Source organism: Chanodichthys erythropterus, chromosome 5 (assembly GCF_024489055.1).
Source record: "Chanodichthys erythropterus isolate Z2021 chromosome 5, ASM2448905v1, whole genome shotgun sequence".
NCBI lineage: Eukaryota > Metazoa > Chordata > Actinopteri > Cypriniformes > Xenocyprididae > Chanodichthys > Chanodichthys erythropterus.
In genome coordinates this window covers 29,994,529-30,010,695 of record NC_090225.1, presented here as the reverse complement: position 1 = coordinate 30,010,695, position 16,167 = coordinate 29,994,529, and the positions used below count along the sequence as shown (strand labels likewise).

The following is a 16,167-nucleotide window of genomic DNA, read 5'->3' as shown; positions in this document are numbered from 1 at the left end:
GGAGACATAAGTTAGTGTTTAATGTTGTGTTATGTTGGGATTGACAGGGGGTTCTGTTATGTTAGTTTTGTAGGGTTACCATTCTGGTGAAGAGTAGACCGTGTGGTTAGGTTGAGGATGGGCTGCAAAACTTTTAAGACCACATATACTGTATGTTGTTTGATTATATACATGCAAGTATATATTGACAGTCTCTTTGATAATTATAATAGCATGTGTTTTTTGCTAACTAACATTTAACCAAGATTGGAATGTGATGTTTATGTAAATTAACTATATGTACTTGATTGGGGCGAGGCTGAGAACTGTGGGAGCGAAGGAATGCCAGTGATGTGATTGTTAATGAGAGACACCTGTGCACCACACTAGCATTGCTCCACTTCCATGGCTCTCGGCCCCGCCCCACTTGTCACAAAAAAATTAAGTTCTACTAACTTAAAAAAAATAAGTTAGTTAACTTAAATGTTTTGAGGTAATAAGTTTCCTCAAATGTTTTGAGTATTCTGAACTTATTGAGTTTTACAGTGCAGATATTTTTCCAAACAGTCGGAAGGGGGCTTTGTCCGAGAAAATAACTTTGCATCAGTCTTCTGCTGTCCAATCCTTGTACTTCCTGCAGAATTTCAGTCTGTCCTTGATGTTTTTCTTAGAGAGAAGTGGCTTCTTTGCTGCCCTTCTTGACACCAGGCTTTTGTTCAAAGTCTTAGCCTCACTGTGTGGATGCATCACTCCCTCCTGCTGCCAAAACTGATCAAGCTCTACACTAGAGGTGACGCGATTCCTCGGGAGCAGACGTCCTGGCACTTGCTGAACATTAGGACGTCCTGAAGCCTTCTTCACTGCAGCTGAATCTCTCTCCTTGAAGTTCTTGATGATTCGGTAAATGGTTCTTTGGTTTTCAATATTCTTTGCACCAATTTGCATCTGAGGCCATTTTGATGCAAAGCGATGATGGCTGCATGTCTTTCTTTGGAGTTAACCATTGCTAACACAAGTCTGCTCTAATAATCCAATCAGAATGATAAAGTGATGATTTTACCTAACTAGTACTCGTTCTCACTTTCTCATGTGCTGATGATAATATGATTAGGAGAAGCGATTAGTCATTGGAGACGGCAAGAGCGCAAGAGAACAGATATTAAGCAAAAGTGTTTTGCTTAATATCTGTTCCTGTTCAGCTGTTTAGGTTATTGTTTGCTGTTAGAAATGATTAATTTTGATTCTCTGATTGGTTCTATTTTCTAGGTTCACTATATTTTGTATTTGTATTTTGTATTGTACACATTGCTATTTAGAATAACTGCCACGTTTGCTGCATTTGTTGGTGTTATTGCTTGTTTTCGCACTTAAGTGCTGTGTTGTTCCCGCATTGGTTTTGATTTGAGCCATTCACGTGCTATAGGCTTTTGCTGTACTAATTTCTAGGGCGGGCACAGCTGTTTTCTCTCATGCATTGAAAAGCAGATTTATTTAGTGCGCACACGCTACTGCGGAAGTGTCAGCGGAAGCGTTCAGCCCTCGTGTTCAGCCTCCACATGTGAAGGCCGACTCAGGTAAAGATCTGTGACTCTACCTGCGCAACTTCACCAAGCAAGGACACTGGTAAGGATCTTCAGTATCTTCCTTTCCCTTTTCTTTACCCTTCTTTTTCTTCATTCTCAGCATTTGCTTTCAATACATTCCTTTTGTCTCTCAGCAACACTCCACTATCTCATGTAGAAGGCAGCGCAATACTGCTAACCTGCGTCCTACTCCACTTCTAATACACCTCTCTCTGTTTCTGTGGGTCTATGGAATTGTCAGTCAGCAGTTAACAAAGCTGACTTCATTCTAGCCTTTGCTACTAAATCTACTCTCAATATCTTGGACTTGACTGAAACCTGGATTTGTCCAGAGGACTTGGCAACAACTTCTCATTCTCTCATACCCCTTGCCAGTCTGGGAGGGGTGGGGGCACTGGTCTTCTCATTTCTAACAATTGGAAATACTCAACTCACTCTTCTCTATGCAATAACAATTTGTTTGAGTTTCATGCTATTACAATTACAGCTCCTATCAACATTCATATCGAAGTAATTTATCAACCCCCAAGCCAACTGGGTACCTTTGTAGAGGAACTGGACATGCTGCTGTCCTCATTTCCAGAGGATGGCAGTCCACTTGTATTCTTTGGCAATTTCAACAATTTCAACATCAAGTCTTATGCTTCAGATTTTCTCTCTCTTCTAGCCTCATTTGATCTCAAACGACTCATCACCACAAGTACCCACAAATCTGGCAACCAACTTGACGTAATTTACATGTGCAACTGCATCACTGACAACATCTTGGTAAAACATCTGCACATTTCCGATCATTTCATCATCACTTTTAATCTACAACTCACTACTTGTGCATCACACAAATCCCTCTACCAGTTACCTTCAGACATAACCTGCGCTCTCTTTCTCCTCATCTTTCCTCTGTTGTGTCATCCTCCCTTCCCTCACCCACACAACTCTCATCTCTGGATGTGAATACAGCAACAGACACTTTATGTTCCACTTTAACTTCTTCTCTAGACTGTATCTGTCCTCTCTCATCCAGGCCAGCATGTGCTACTCCCTCTAACCCCTGGTTATCTGATGTTCTTCATGAACACTGGACCAGAGGCTGCAGAGAGAAAATGGCGCAAATCCAAAGACCCATCTGACCCAGGTAGGTATCAGTCTCTCCTCTCATTTTTTTCTGATGATGTTCATGCTGCTAAATATTCATATTTCCACAACAAGATCAACAGTGCTTCAAACATGCACACACTTGTCAAAACATTAAACTCTCTCCTCTGTCCCCCTTAACCACCACCCACCACCTCTTTAACTGCTGATGATTTTGCTAATTTCTTCACTGACAAAACATCAACCATCAGCAGTCAGTTCTTGGCTCCACACACACAGGAACTTAGACCATCCACAGCCACAGAAATATATAAACGTTTTCTCTCCAGTCCTCCTACCACCTGCCCTCTAGATCCCATCCCCTTACCTTCTACAAGCCATCTCTCCTACATTTTTACCAGCACTCACACACTTTATGAACACATCTCTCCACACTGGCATTTTCCCTACCGCATTCAAGTAGGTTCGGGTAACCCCACTGCTTAAAAAAAAAACACATTAAACACTTGTAGACAGTTACAGACCTGTCTCTCACCTACCATTTATAGCAAAAACACTTAAACGGGTTGTATTCATCCAGGTTTCCTCTCACAGAAAAACCAGCTGGATGTCAACAAGTCTGGTAACAAGAGCAGCCATTCAACCGAGACTGCACTACTGTCAGTCACTGAAACACTGTGGATTGTGAAGGCTGATTCCAAATCATTGGTTGTCATTCTGCTGGATCTATCTGCTGCCTTTGACACTGTGAATCATCTGATCCTTCTGTCCACCCTGTCATCACTGGGCATCACAGGAACTCTACTTCACTGGTGTAAATCCTACCTCACAGGTAGGTCTTTCAGGGTTGACTGGAGAGGGGAGGTATCCAAAGAACATTAACTGACCACAGGGGTTCCTCAGGGTTCAGTTCTTGGACCTCACCTCTTCTGTATATGCACTACATCACTAGGTCACATCATACAGGCACATGGTTTCTCATACCATTGCGGTGCTGATAACACAGCTCTTCCTTTCATTATTTCTTTCAATCCAGATTATCCCACAGTAGCTGCATGAATCTCAAGCTGTCTGGTGAACAGAGCTTATCGTCTTCCCTGCCAATCCAACTCTACAGCACGATTTCACCATCCAGCTAGGTATATCATTGATTACCCCATCAAGGTCATCCAGAAATCTTGGAGTTATCTTTGATGACCAACTGACCTTCAAAGAACACATTGCTCAGCTCGGTCATGCAGATTTGCACTACACAACATCAGGAAGATCAGGCCTTTTCTAACAGAACAACTTTTCGTCCAGGCCCTGGTCATTTCAAGGCTTTATTACAGCAATGCTTTTCTGGCTGGACTGCCATCATGCACAATCTAACCGCTACAAATGATTCAGGATGCTGCAGCATGTCTTGTCTTTATTGAGCCGAAAATGGCCCACCTCACACCTCTCTTCAACTCTCTGCACTGGCTACCACTTGCTGCTTGCATCAAGTTCAAGGCATTGACGCTTGCTTACAAATCTACCGCAGGCTCAACACTCTCCTACTTCCGCTCCCTCTTACGAGTCTACATCCCTACCAGAAGCCTGAGATTGCTAAATGAGCGCAGGCTCGTGGTACCATCACAGAGAGGCACAAAATCACTCTCCATAACATTTTCGTTCACTGTTCTTTGCTGGTGGAATGATCTCCCTGCCTTCATCTGGAATGCAGAATCCCTGGCAATATTCAAAAGACAGCTGAAAACTCATCTGTTTCGAGAGCACTAAACCTCATCTTAAAAAAAGAAGAAGTCTATGCTTTCACTTCCTTTAATCCCTCCCTGTTCTAGCTTATGCTACTCTAAGCAATGTCTGAAACTTGTGTATTGTGAGCACTTTGTGTGTCTATTTACCTCTTCTCGATGAATCACTTACTCACGTGTAAGACGCTTTGGATAAAAGCGTCTGCAAAATGAATACATGTAATGTAAATGTTTAAATAAATAAAAAACAAGTTCATTTTTTGGGCCAATGAAATTTTTTGCAATTATTTAAAATGCACCTGATCAGTCTCCACAATAATCTAGAAACAATGTGAATCAACCCAACAACAACTAAGGCCCCGTCCACACAGAGACGCGTTTCTGTGAAAGCGCACATTTTTTATCGGATAAGGGTTTCGTCCACACGGATCCAGCGTTTTCGAATGGTGAAACTGCTATTTTTGGAGACCGGGTCACAAAGTGGATAAATTTGAAAACGCCGTCTTGTGTGGACGGGGCAATCCGTATATTTTCTGAAACAATGATGTCATCACCCCACGTGTCGACCCTAGTCAGACGCGCTAACACCACAAAACAGCACCAACAACAGCAATAGCAGACTCTACATGCTTGTGTTTGTGCTGCAGAAGCTACTGAGCCAAAATAAAGCGTTATTTCAACAACGCTGTACTGTTCGTTCAAAGCGCCACCGGTGGGAGGGTCAAAGTAAATGACTAGTTGTGGCAACCAATCGGAATCCTCTCAAGCGATGACCTCTACATTCCGATTGGTTGCCGCCGAACCGCGTCATTGCTCATTATTAAGTTGACTTGATTACAACTCTCCTCGATGGTCTCACCTTTCCTAGACGTGCCGCCTGCTTTCATTGAAAATGAATGACTTCCTGTCATTTTGACGCTTTCGCCGCTGGCAGTGTGAACACACATTAAAGCTTTGCTATAGTTTGTATTCAGCGTGCAAGGGTAATGCGCATGCTCCAAGTCTTCTTCACTGCTTTAAGTGCATTTCTGTGACAGAATTACAGTGCCACATAATGGTCTGGCATGTATACTACATAATTTTGAGCCGTTTCACTGGTTTCGTTTGGATGCAGATATTTCTTGATATGGCGCCGTGTGGACAGGATTATTTTTTTTTTTAGAACGAGGAAAAAAAAAGATTGGATTGGGGTAAGCTCCAGCTTCGTGTGGATGGGGCCTAAAGCTGCAAACTTTGTAAAACACAAAATTTATGGCACTGCCAATACTTTTAGCCACAGCTGTACAGTGAACTTCAATATCAGTCACAAATATTGACTCTGACATAAAAAAAATAAATAAAAAAAACTTGCTATATACATGAGGTTTCTAAGAGAAACTGACTTTGTGTAGGCAAGAGGTAGAAATATTTGGACCTAATCAGAAATGATGTAGATAAATTTGCTGTATTTCATGATTTAATTTAATTTTACACTTGCAAAAGTGAATATATGATGACTAAATATCTTGTCATTATGAAAATAGTATATAAATTCATAGCTCCTTACTGCTTCTCCACGACTTCCCTTTTCCCCCTTATGTCCATCAGCTCCATGTGGGCCCTAATCAAACAGAGACAGAAAAGTAGCGTCATCAAGTGTTGCATGAAGTTTTATAGGGTATGTCCATTTCTGACACTTGCACTCATACCTCCATGCCAGGAGAGCCTTGAATGCCAGGACTTCCTCTAGAACCTGGGACACCCTTAAATAAAGAAGGAGTCTTGTATTAGTCTGACCCAAAGTCATGCAAATGAATATCAAGGTCAAATTGGAAGAAGAAGAAGAAAAAGAAAAAAAAAGAAAGATCACAGGTTATGATCTTTCCCCACATAATTAGAACTCATTGTCTTTCAAAGTCCAAAATGTGCATTTATTGAAACTACTCTAAGCCTCAAAAATGACTTTGAACTTTGTTATGGCAGACATGTTAGTGCATGATCACGACTTAACTGAATAAAAATTGAAGTTTCTTACCTAAACCTATTGTGTGGCTTTAGATGACTATGTTAAGACTATATGAATGTAAGGGGCTTTTTGCAGCTTGAATAACATTTCCTATCCACTGCTATTTTAAGGGACAGGTTTGTTTTATTGTTGCTAGCGTGTTACCAAATGTTTGCTTACTGGCATGTCTAAAAAGAACCGTAAGTTGATGAAAGTAAAAACTTTGTTCTAGTGAGTCAGGTTAACTGATCTGAGGTGTGTTTCCTTTGCAACAATCGAAATCACCTCTTAACTATCATAGTACAATGCATACGTGGAGAAATTAACTAGTCTCAACTGTTTCCCAAAACCTTAAGAATAAGAATTCAGCTCAAGAGTACTGAAATGTCATTAACATTGTCATGCAAGTGGTGAAGTAATACCTTTTGTCAGTTAATCAGTTTGAGATTGAATTAATTTTAGATTATTGCTATTAGTAACAATCATGGCATCTGATGACTACTTTGCTATTTTTTTTCTCTGTTGTTCTCTGCTTTATTTTCAGATGTTTGATTTAATTGCAGATTCCCTCTTACATCATACTTTGGGGTTTCCCCAGGCTTCTATCACACTTCTCACAACAGTGCTTTCATTCTCTTTCATTCACATTTGCATATATAGAATGACGGTGATGTTGATTGTACTGCATGTTAGCTTGCTTATTTAGCTTGATCTAAGACTATTTCAGTAGTCTACTTTAGACATTCTACTAACTATGAGTAACTTTGCAACTACATGTCAACTAGCAGTCATTAGATTATTAGTAGTCTCTCTGTTTAATATCTGCAAACACTTTTGATGCTCCTCAACAGACATTCTCCTGACTATAAGTAACTTTCCAAGTATATGTCAACTTAATATATGTAACATTCTACTAATACTCTGAGAGTTAGTTGACATGTAGTTGCAAATTAATACGAGTTAGTTGACATGCAGTTGCAAAGTTACTTCTAATTAGTAGAATGTCAAAATAAAGTATAACAGATCTATATGTTGGTCACATCACACTAACAAGAAACAAATCTGTTTATCACAGAGAACTGTAGTTTGAAACACAACTTGCTGTCTTTGAATGTTCATTGGAACTAAGGTTTCGGGAAACACTGAATTGTTGGTAACAGGTGAACTTGTGATCATGGTTCGCTTACACTGTAAAATTTTGAAAAGGACATTGTTTTTACACACAAAGACAATAACTAAAACACCAAGTTCGTGAAGATTTCAAAGATGTCTTGAATATCTGTGTCATGAGTATTATTTATTATTAGTGCGTGCAGTCTGTATGCGCCTACGTGAAACACTTGTGCAGACTCCAGCTGGATGATGACACTTATGTCTTTGTTTTTGAGACATAATTTTTTTTTGAAATTCAGACTTTATGGAATCAAAAATATTGTTGTCATGTTAGAATGTTGCACGATTCTCTGAGAAGACTGTATGCAATTGCCAAGACTGAAAGGGCACTATATTCATAAGATTGTTCTCAATAGAATTCTTTTATTTATTTAAACAGTTAGCTTCACAGTGACTTGACCTTAGACATTTACACAAAAGAGAGTGAACATTTTTTTTCTACAAACATGTACTTTGGTGTCCCTTGACTTATTTTAGAAGCATTAGAGGCAGAAAAGCAATCTTTGATTTCTCATTATTAACAAATATTGTTGTGCTGACTGAGTTTGTCAAGTCATGTGAAGAGGATGGTGGATGTTTAAAACCTTATTTGTAAAAGCCTTATTTTCAGTCTTCATATAGATATTTAGATTTTGGAAGTTTGCAAAGAAATGTTTACGGTATCAGTATTGGCAAATACTATAAGTATAATGAAAATACATGAGGTGAAACATGCTTTGCATCACTAAAAACCTGCTGTTTATTGATTAAACAAGCAGGCATATGTGCAAAATGTGGACGCCTATTCATTGCAAGTATGGCATCCAGGTGGTGTGTTATTGCACATTCTCCTAACTTTTAGAGCTCTTCCGAGGGTCATTTATCATTCATGCTCAACAATTTTTTTTCAGTCAAATTAATTCATGCTGAGAAAAACTGCAGCTGCAGACAAAATTGCAACCCTACATATGCCCACAAACCAGGGGTGTTTCCTCCGAGTAGGCAAAGGAGGCATTGGATGAGAAAATAATCCATATTTCAAAAATAAAACATTGCAAAAATGACAAAATACAACATTAAACAATGTATAAATGTCTTGATTTTCTGATGATTTCTTATTTTCCAACATCAGCAGGTAAAGTTACAGCTGGAGCCTGTGTCTCTCTTGCCTCCCCTGAGCCCATTGAGTTTTAACCCCTAAAACACGCGGTGGGTTTGGTAGGGGGTAATTTATAAAGAATGGGGGAAAGTCACGTGAGAAGGCAATGCCTCCATTGTTTTATGTTTGGATATGATTAGTTTGTGCAATAAATTGTGTCTGAATTAACTAAATGATGCCGCTAATTAGAGGATTAATTAAAAAATAAGTAAATAAGATATCACCACTTTATATCCAAATCGAGCGTCTTTGCTGTGTATGTAACCCTCGTTCCCTGAAGGAGGGAACGGAGATGTATGTTAGAAGTGAACCGACGAATTGGGATATCGCATGAGAGCCAATTCGTCGGTTCACTTCTGACGTCAGTCGAACGTGACTGACTGAAAGGGAACTGAAATGACTGAATGACCTGAAAACAGGTGTTTTCAGTGAGCAATCAGCTTGGTGAAATTAAAGGTACATCTTTGTGTCTGTGACCAGTGTTTACCGAGCTTGATGACTGTTGACCCGAAAATAAGTGCCCCTCTACTGTTTTTAGAAGCTTTCACTGTTCATATATGTACTAGAAATTAATACTTAAAGGAATATCATGTTCAATTCTAAAACAAACTATATATATATATATATATATATATATATATATATATATATATATATATATATATATATATATATATATATATATATATATATATATATATATATATATATATATATATATATATATATATATATATATATATATATATATATATATATATATATATATATATATATATATATATATATATATATGATGTAGGGGTTAACAGAAGACTAAATTAGTCTATTTAATGGTAGAGGTATTTTTCACAACATAGTCATGTTTGATGGAAAAATCAACAAAATAGCCTACATAAATAATAAAGTAATTAAAATTGTACAGCTAATGCCTATTTAGGATTTCGGTGAATGAAATACTAATATAAATGACTGATGGAATGATAAGATTATTCAATTTTTCTGGCATCAGTGCAAAAACAGCTTGGCATTATATAACTAATATATTATAATGGACAGGGTTTTTCCTTGGTCAAAAATGGTCTTTGCTGGTGGCGGACAAACACGGTCCTCCACACACACAGTACAAAGTACACTTGTGAACTGCGCCTAGCACTGGCAATAAATCCAAAATAAATGCATAGAAACAGTTTGTAATATTAACTTAGCCTGTTTATTCACGAAATGAAAAATAATCTATGTCATATCATAAAACAAAGTGCTTATAACTATTTTATATTTAAAAATATGTAAATTTATATGTAAAAAGTCACTGAGTGACTGATTTGAAAAGTTAGTAATTAAATTAACAACAAAGTAACATTCATCGCAAACGAATTCTATATGCAATGTTGTTTATTAAATATAAATGACTACACTCTGCTTTGTGCCTAACAGACACTAGAAGAAGCTTTTTTTTCCTCATGTTTTTGAATACATCTGTTCTGTATTTTTACAGTTCATCATGTTTCTATCATGTATATCATGAAGCAGTCATTCCAGCCATGCTTTAAGGTATAGTTTTAGTGTAGGCTCCAATACATCAACAAACCTGCTTGGTGTACAATACAGTGTACAGTGGACAGAAGATATCTGTTTTCCAGTCACTGGAAAATTCCAATATGTTCTTCCTAAAAGGCATTACACGATACATGTTGACAGCCAAATTATTTCCTTGCGTTTTCTAGAATTTGTGAAGTATTCTGAGACAGTAAAATGCTGTGAGTAACTTTGCACCTACATGTCAACTAACTCTTATTAGACTATTAGTAGACTGTCTGCTTAATATCTGCTAACACTTTATTTTAATGCTCCTCAACAGACATTCTCCTGACTATAAGTAACTTTACAACTCCATGTCAACTTACTCTACTAACTCAAACCTCAAAATACTAATACTCTAATGAGAGTTAGTTGACATGTAATTGCAACATAACTTATAGTCAACAGAATGTTTGATGTGCGCCATTAAAGTAAGGTGTATCCAAACATTTATTTTATTTATTTTATTTATTTATTTTTATGACAAAGTAAATATGAAATATTTAAGATTTTGATTAGGTCACTAGTCACATTTCAGCTTTATTTTTTAATTAATTGGAGCAAAACGGGACATGTTTCTGACAATATACTACTATATATCTATATAGCACATATTACCAGAACTACTGTCTTGTATCGTCTTACATTCTGAGAATGAGAATACCAGAATTCTCATAATGTGAATGCCATTGACAGTTCTATCCAAACACACTTGTGGGGATGTTAATGCATGTTGCAGTTCTGGATATTGCATTGAACACGACATGTGCTCAAGTTAATTTGAGGTTGTATTAAACTGTGTAGTACTCACAGGCTTACCATCAGCACCAGCTGGACCAGGTTGACCCGGATTTCCTGTTCTGCCCTGGTCTCCCTAGAGAATGTACAAGTGATGCATTGTAAATAGTATTTACATAATTTCATTAAACAAATATTTATCAAAGAACATAAAGGCTTATCTAACTATTTGTATCTTTGCCAATGCGTAACAGCTAGTTTTTAGTAAATAAATAAATATAATTTCAAGGGCACTGTTGAAAGCATTATCAACATCATATTTATTCTTTAATGCTTTGCTTATATTTATTAGTCTCTTGATTGAGAAAATGATAAACAGTACAATTATAATACTGAATAGATGAATCATAAATTCTAGCACAGCAATTTACTAAATCTGTCTGTAGAATTCTGTTTAGGGCCATTTTACGGTGATCACCTGCTGAAAAGCAGCATGTGTTTTCAAGCATAGGCTTGACCTTATAAACTTCAAACTTGCCTTTTGGAGACTTTTATGTGCAGTGCAATGACTTGATGCAATGAAGAGATTATATAAGCTGTTCTGTTGTATAAAGTCATAAAGGGGTTGAGAGATAGGCCATCGTACCTTCATTCCTGGGGTACCAGGCAGCCCAGGGGGACAGATGCAGGGCTCTGGGGTTGGATCAATGTCACCTGGTCCATTAGCACACTAAAAAAACAGCAAAACATTGTTTACTATGCTGCATTTCATAAAACCTAAAGCGTCAGACAATATTTCCTGTTCGTGGCATAAGCTAAACTTTGTGGCAAAAGCCAAAACAGCACACAACTTATCATTTCGCAGCAGTCTTTTTTTGTTCAGTCATTCAGCAATACGGCCCGGTAGTTCAGAAACAGCAAAATGACAATAATAGAGATACAGCACAACACAATTGTTGAACCTGTTTCACAACATTAGCCATTTTAAAGTCACCATGAAATCAAAATATGACAATATATAATGACGATTCTTATTTTTATGGAATATTGAAATATTGTTTATTTTAAATTATTTATCTGTGCACACAAGAATAAAAAGATGCGCACTATTCAACATCTGCAGTGACGCAGCTTCAGTCCACTCCTTTTGAATCTCTGAGTTCTAAGTTCTTAAATCGGCTTCTCCTGACAATCTTCTCAAGCCTGCTGTCATGCTTGTACACCTTTTCCTACCACACTTTTTCCTTCCAGTAAACTATCCACGAATATGCTCTGCGAACAGCCAGCTCTTTCAGCAATGACCCTCTGTAGAGGGTCTTGATGATCGTCTTCTGGACAACTGTCAAGTCAGCAGACTGCTGTTGGGATGACCTAAACCCAGTATTTATACCCTGAGAATGGTAATTTAATAGAACTTGAAATTAAATATTCTAATAATTTGAGATACTGATTTTTTATTTTTTATTTTGATTAGCAGCAAGCTGTAATCATCCAAATGAAAACAAAAAAGACTGGAAATATTTTACTTTATGTCTAATAAATCTAGAATATATTTAAGTTTTACTTTTTGAATTAAATTACAGAAAAAAATAACTTTTTTCATGATATTTAATTTATTGACATGCACCTGTACATTGCAATAAGGAAGAAAATACAATCGCAACTTCCATTTCATGCTGACTTTAAGTGACCATGTTATACACCAAAAAGTATGATTTTTTTTGGACATGGTACTGTACCTTGACTATGATATTTTTTTAAAGTACATTGGAGTACCATGGTACTGCCAAAGTACTTTATGCAAGCAGTTTAGCTTTCGTCAGTGAGAAGGTTCACACCAGCTTCATTCAGCCATACATTCCCAAAGCTGCTGACAGTCCTTTGAAAGATTTTTCCAGCTATGACAATACTTAGACACTCCAAAAGAACATGAGGCAAATCTTACCTCTGCAATTCAAAATGAGATAAGCAGTTACTTTTGAAAGCGAGCAAAGCCATCTTCAAAAGTACATACCTCTCCATCCTAAAAATGAAAGGAGTGAAAATACATGAAGGGGCTGGGGCAAAAACCATAACTTTGCTTTGAGGTGCAAGGCATTACATGCGCAAGCAGAAAAGGAAATTGATGTGAAATAAAGTGTTTGCCACAGGGTTTATGAATGCCCTGCATCTCTAAACAGTGTGTCTGAAAGAGATTGGGAAATAGTGCCAGGTCAGGCAAACTGAGAACAATGACAAAGCCAGTGATTGACTTTCTAATAAATGGTTCTGAGTAAATATCACACTTTGTTTGAAACTGAGAAGATGCTTTTATTTTGTAAGTGAAATTGAACTGATTAGATTAGATTAGTACATTTTAACACATTCCAAAAAAAACATTGGGCTGGAATTACAAAAGTAAATAAAATGAACAAAGTACTTTGTGTTTTACTTCTTAGTTTTGAAAGACTTTTTAAAGAATTGTCTGGTAATAAGATAAAATATTTCAAATATCAAGTCACTCCTAATCTGATGTGACATTAATAGGTGGAATTTATTTCAATGGGCCAAAACAGAAACATCCAAGATTCTGGTACTCACAACTCCAGGTATTTCACAGGCTGTTTCTCTGTTATTCTGCTCAGGGTCGCAGTAGATTCTGAGTTTTTGAATTTCAAACTGAGAGAGAGAGAGAGAGAGAGTACAAAATACAGGTAGTTATAGAAAAAGTCTAGGCCTGGGGCATAAGGAAAGGGGAAAGGTGCTCCCTGTTGCATATAAAACACATTTGGTGTCAACATGACATGGTGTCTGCTTTTCCACAAGAACACTGCTGTGTTGCACATGTTGAAAATGTTCCATGTTATGTTTATTCTTTGGCAAAAGATCACAAACACACACATATTCCAATAACTTCCAATATTCCTTCATAAAATAATACAATATGCTTTGTCATCATTTTACTAACTTCAAACATCATACATATTAAAACCAATATCATGTGTTTTTATTTTTCCCTGTATTTTTGATTGATCTATATTAGGGATGGGGATTTTGAGTGATATTTGTAGTCCAAAAAAAGAGTAAAACAAAAAATCAAAGTCAAATTTAAGTTGAGACATATGTCTCTGATGTGCTGTGCACTTTCTTCTCAATTACAAAATAATCACACAACAGAAATGACAGCTGTGAGAAAACAGCAGTTAAGAAATCATCTGATCGTAGTGATGTGGATGTGTTTGCACCAGCTCTGCAATTCACTCACATCATGTCGACAGATGAGGTCATTAAAATGACACTGTTATAGTTTGATTATAAAGTATATTTGAAACTATGTGAGTCTATAGTTTGAATTAATCCCTTTTCTTTGCATGACACATTAACATTATAGTACAGAAATAGCTCTTTTGGCATTATCCTGAACATAAGCATTCATTTAATGTGCCCTTGAATGGAAGAGAGGCTCTCAGGAGCGTAACTCTCACATCCTTTTGATTTTCCCAGCAAAAACGTCCTGAGCACTTAAAAATCAGTCTACAGGCTTTCATATACCAGCAAGGAAGTCAGGGAAGGTCTCGTTTTATTACAAGCTGTTCACACATATTCAATAAAAAAGTGACTAATATATATGAATTTTCATGTATACATATATATATATATATATATATATATATATATATATATATATATATATATATACATACATACACATGCCAAAAGAGCTATTTCTGTATATATATATATATATATATATATATATATATATATATATATATATATATATATATATATATATATATATATATATATATATATATATATATATATATATATATATGTATATTTATATATAATATTTAGCCCCTTTAATGATAGGCTTCCTTTATAATAGTGTTTGAATACACAAATTCAGCAATCACAATCCAAATAAACTTTAAATGCTCCTAATCTTGGATGCGCACCTGAATGGACAGGCATCACCTCAACATTACATCTCCACGGCACCAGCTAGTGTATTCAGTGGGAGATTCAGTAAGAAAGTATATTTTATTGGTGCTTATGGCAGGCAAAATATTTGAGTTTGAGAAATATTTGTCGGTTAGTAATTCAATATAATGTAATACAATTTATACAAGTTTAAGCAAGTCTAATATAACTATATAATGCTTCACTTACAAAAAACAATATAATACCAGTCACAACAGAGTAACTTCATCACAGTGAAAGTCTGTAAAATGAGATCCAAGAAGTTATTGACATACTTACTGGTACAGTTGTTTCTTTGGTGACGTACTTCCCAACCTGTGTTTTTCCGTTAATAAAAATACCATCAGGAGGCTCCAGTGCCAATGTTTCAATTTCCAGATCATCAACATACAGAGTGACGTCTTCCTCTGTTACTAGAAGACGAAGCTGATGCCATTTTTCATCAAATAGTTTCTGTAAAATACATAAAACAAAGCAGAATGCAAACAATGGTGTTTTACATTCAATTTTTGTATTAGCACATTTAGTTTATATACCATAAATGTGATTATATGAGGAGAATAGGAATGTCTCATTAAACTATTTTTCAGTAGCATTGGCATCATAAAAGAAGGATTTATGTGAACATTAAATAATAAACCTACTAGGGCTCTGTGTCACTGAACTTTGGGTGCTCATAATTCAAATACTATGGAATCATTCCATAAAGTTTATCAGAGAGAATATACACTAAATGGAAAATATCAAGTTTATGATGTATAAAAATCCATTCAGTGTTGCTTTACCAAATTCCACCAACTTTTTATCCATATGGGGACTAGTAAGTCTGGTATCCTATTTACTGCCATGGGCAGTGAGTCCACTGTTAAGGGATGTTCTGTATGAAATTTGTCTGACATTGTAGTATCCCTGCTAAAACCAGCTTAGGCACACACTGATTTTCAGGCTGGATTAGTGCTGATCGCTTGCGGACCAAAACATCAACCAGCATGGTCTTTTTGGTGAAGCTAGTGAAGCAGAACCATTGAGACAGTAGCACATCAATTAAGGATCCCAAGCATCCAAAACACAAATTTCAGTATGCTGGTGATGATCAGCATGGATTTTCATGGAAAGTGAACTGATGGAGAATTAACAGTACACTTTATTTGGATGGTCCACTTTAGACATTCTACTAACTATAAGTAACTT

General features: G+C 36.6%; 1 protein-coding gene across 1 annotated transcript in view; it reads right to left on the bottom strand.

Moving 5' to 3' along the window:
- Positions 1 to 16,167, bottom strand: part of col21a1 (collagen, type XXI, alpha 1) — an 86,730-nt gene that overhangs the window by 62,056 nt on the left and 8,507 nt on the right. The window contains exons 6-11 of the mRNA XM_067386863.1: positions 15,256 to 15,429; positions 13,591 to 13,668; positions 11,657 to 11,740; positions 11,084 to 11,146; positions 6,085 to 6,138; positions 5,943 to 5,996 (exon numbers count right to left, since the gene is read on the bottom strand). Coding sequence (XP_067242964.1) covers positions 5,943 to 5,996; positions 6,085 to 6,138; positions 11,084 to 11,146; positions 11,657 to 11,740; positions 13,591 to 13,668; positions 15,256 to 15,429 — 507 coding nt within the window. The remainder of the gene's footprint in view (positions 1 to 5,942; positions 5,997 to 6,084; positions 6,139 to 11,083; positions 11,147 to 11,656; positions 11,741 to 13,590; positions 13,669 to 15,255; positions 15,430 to 16,167) is intronic.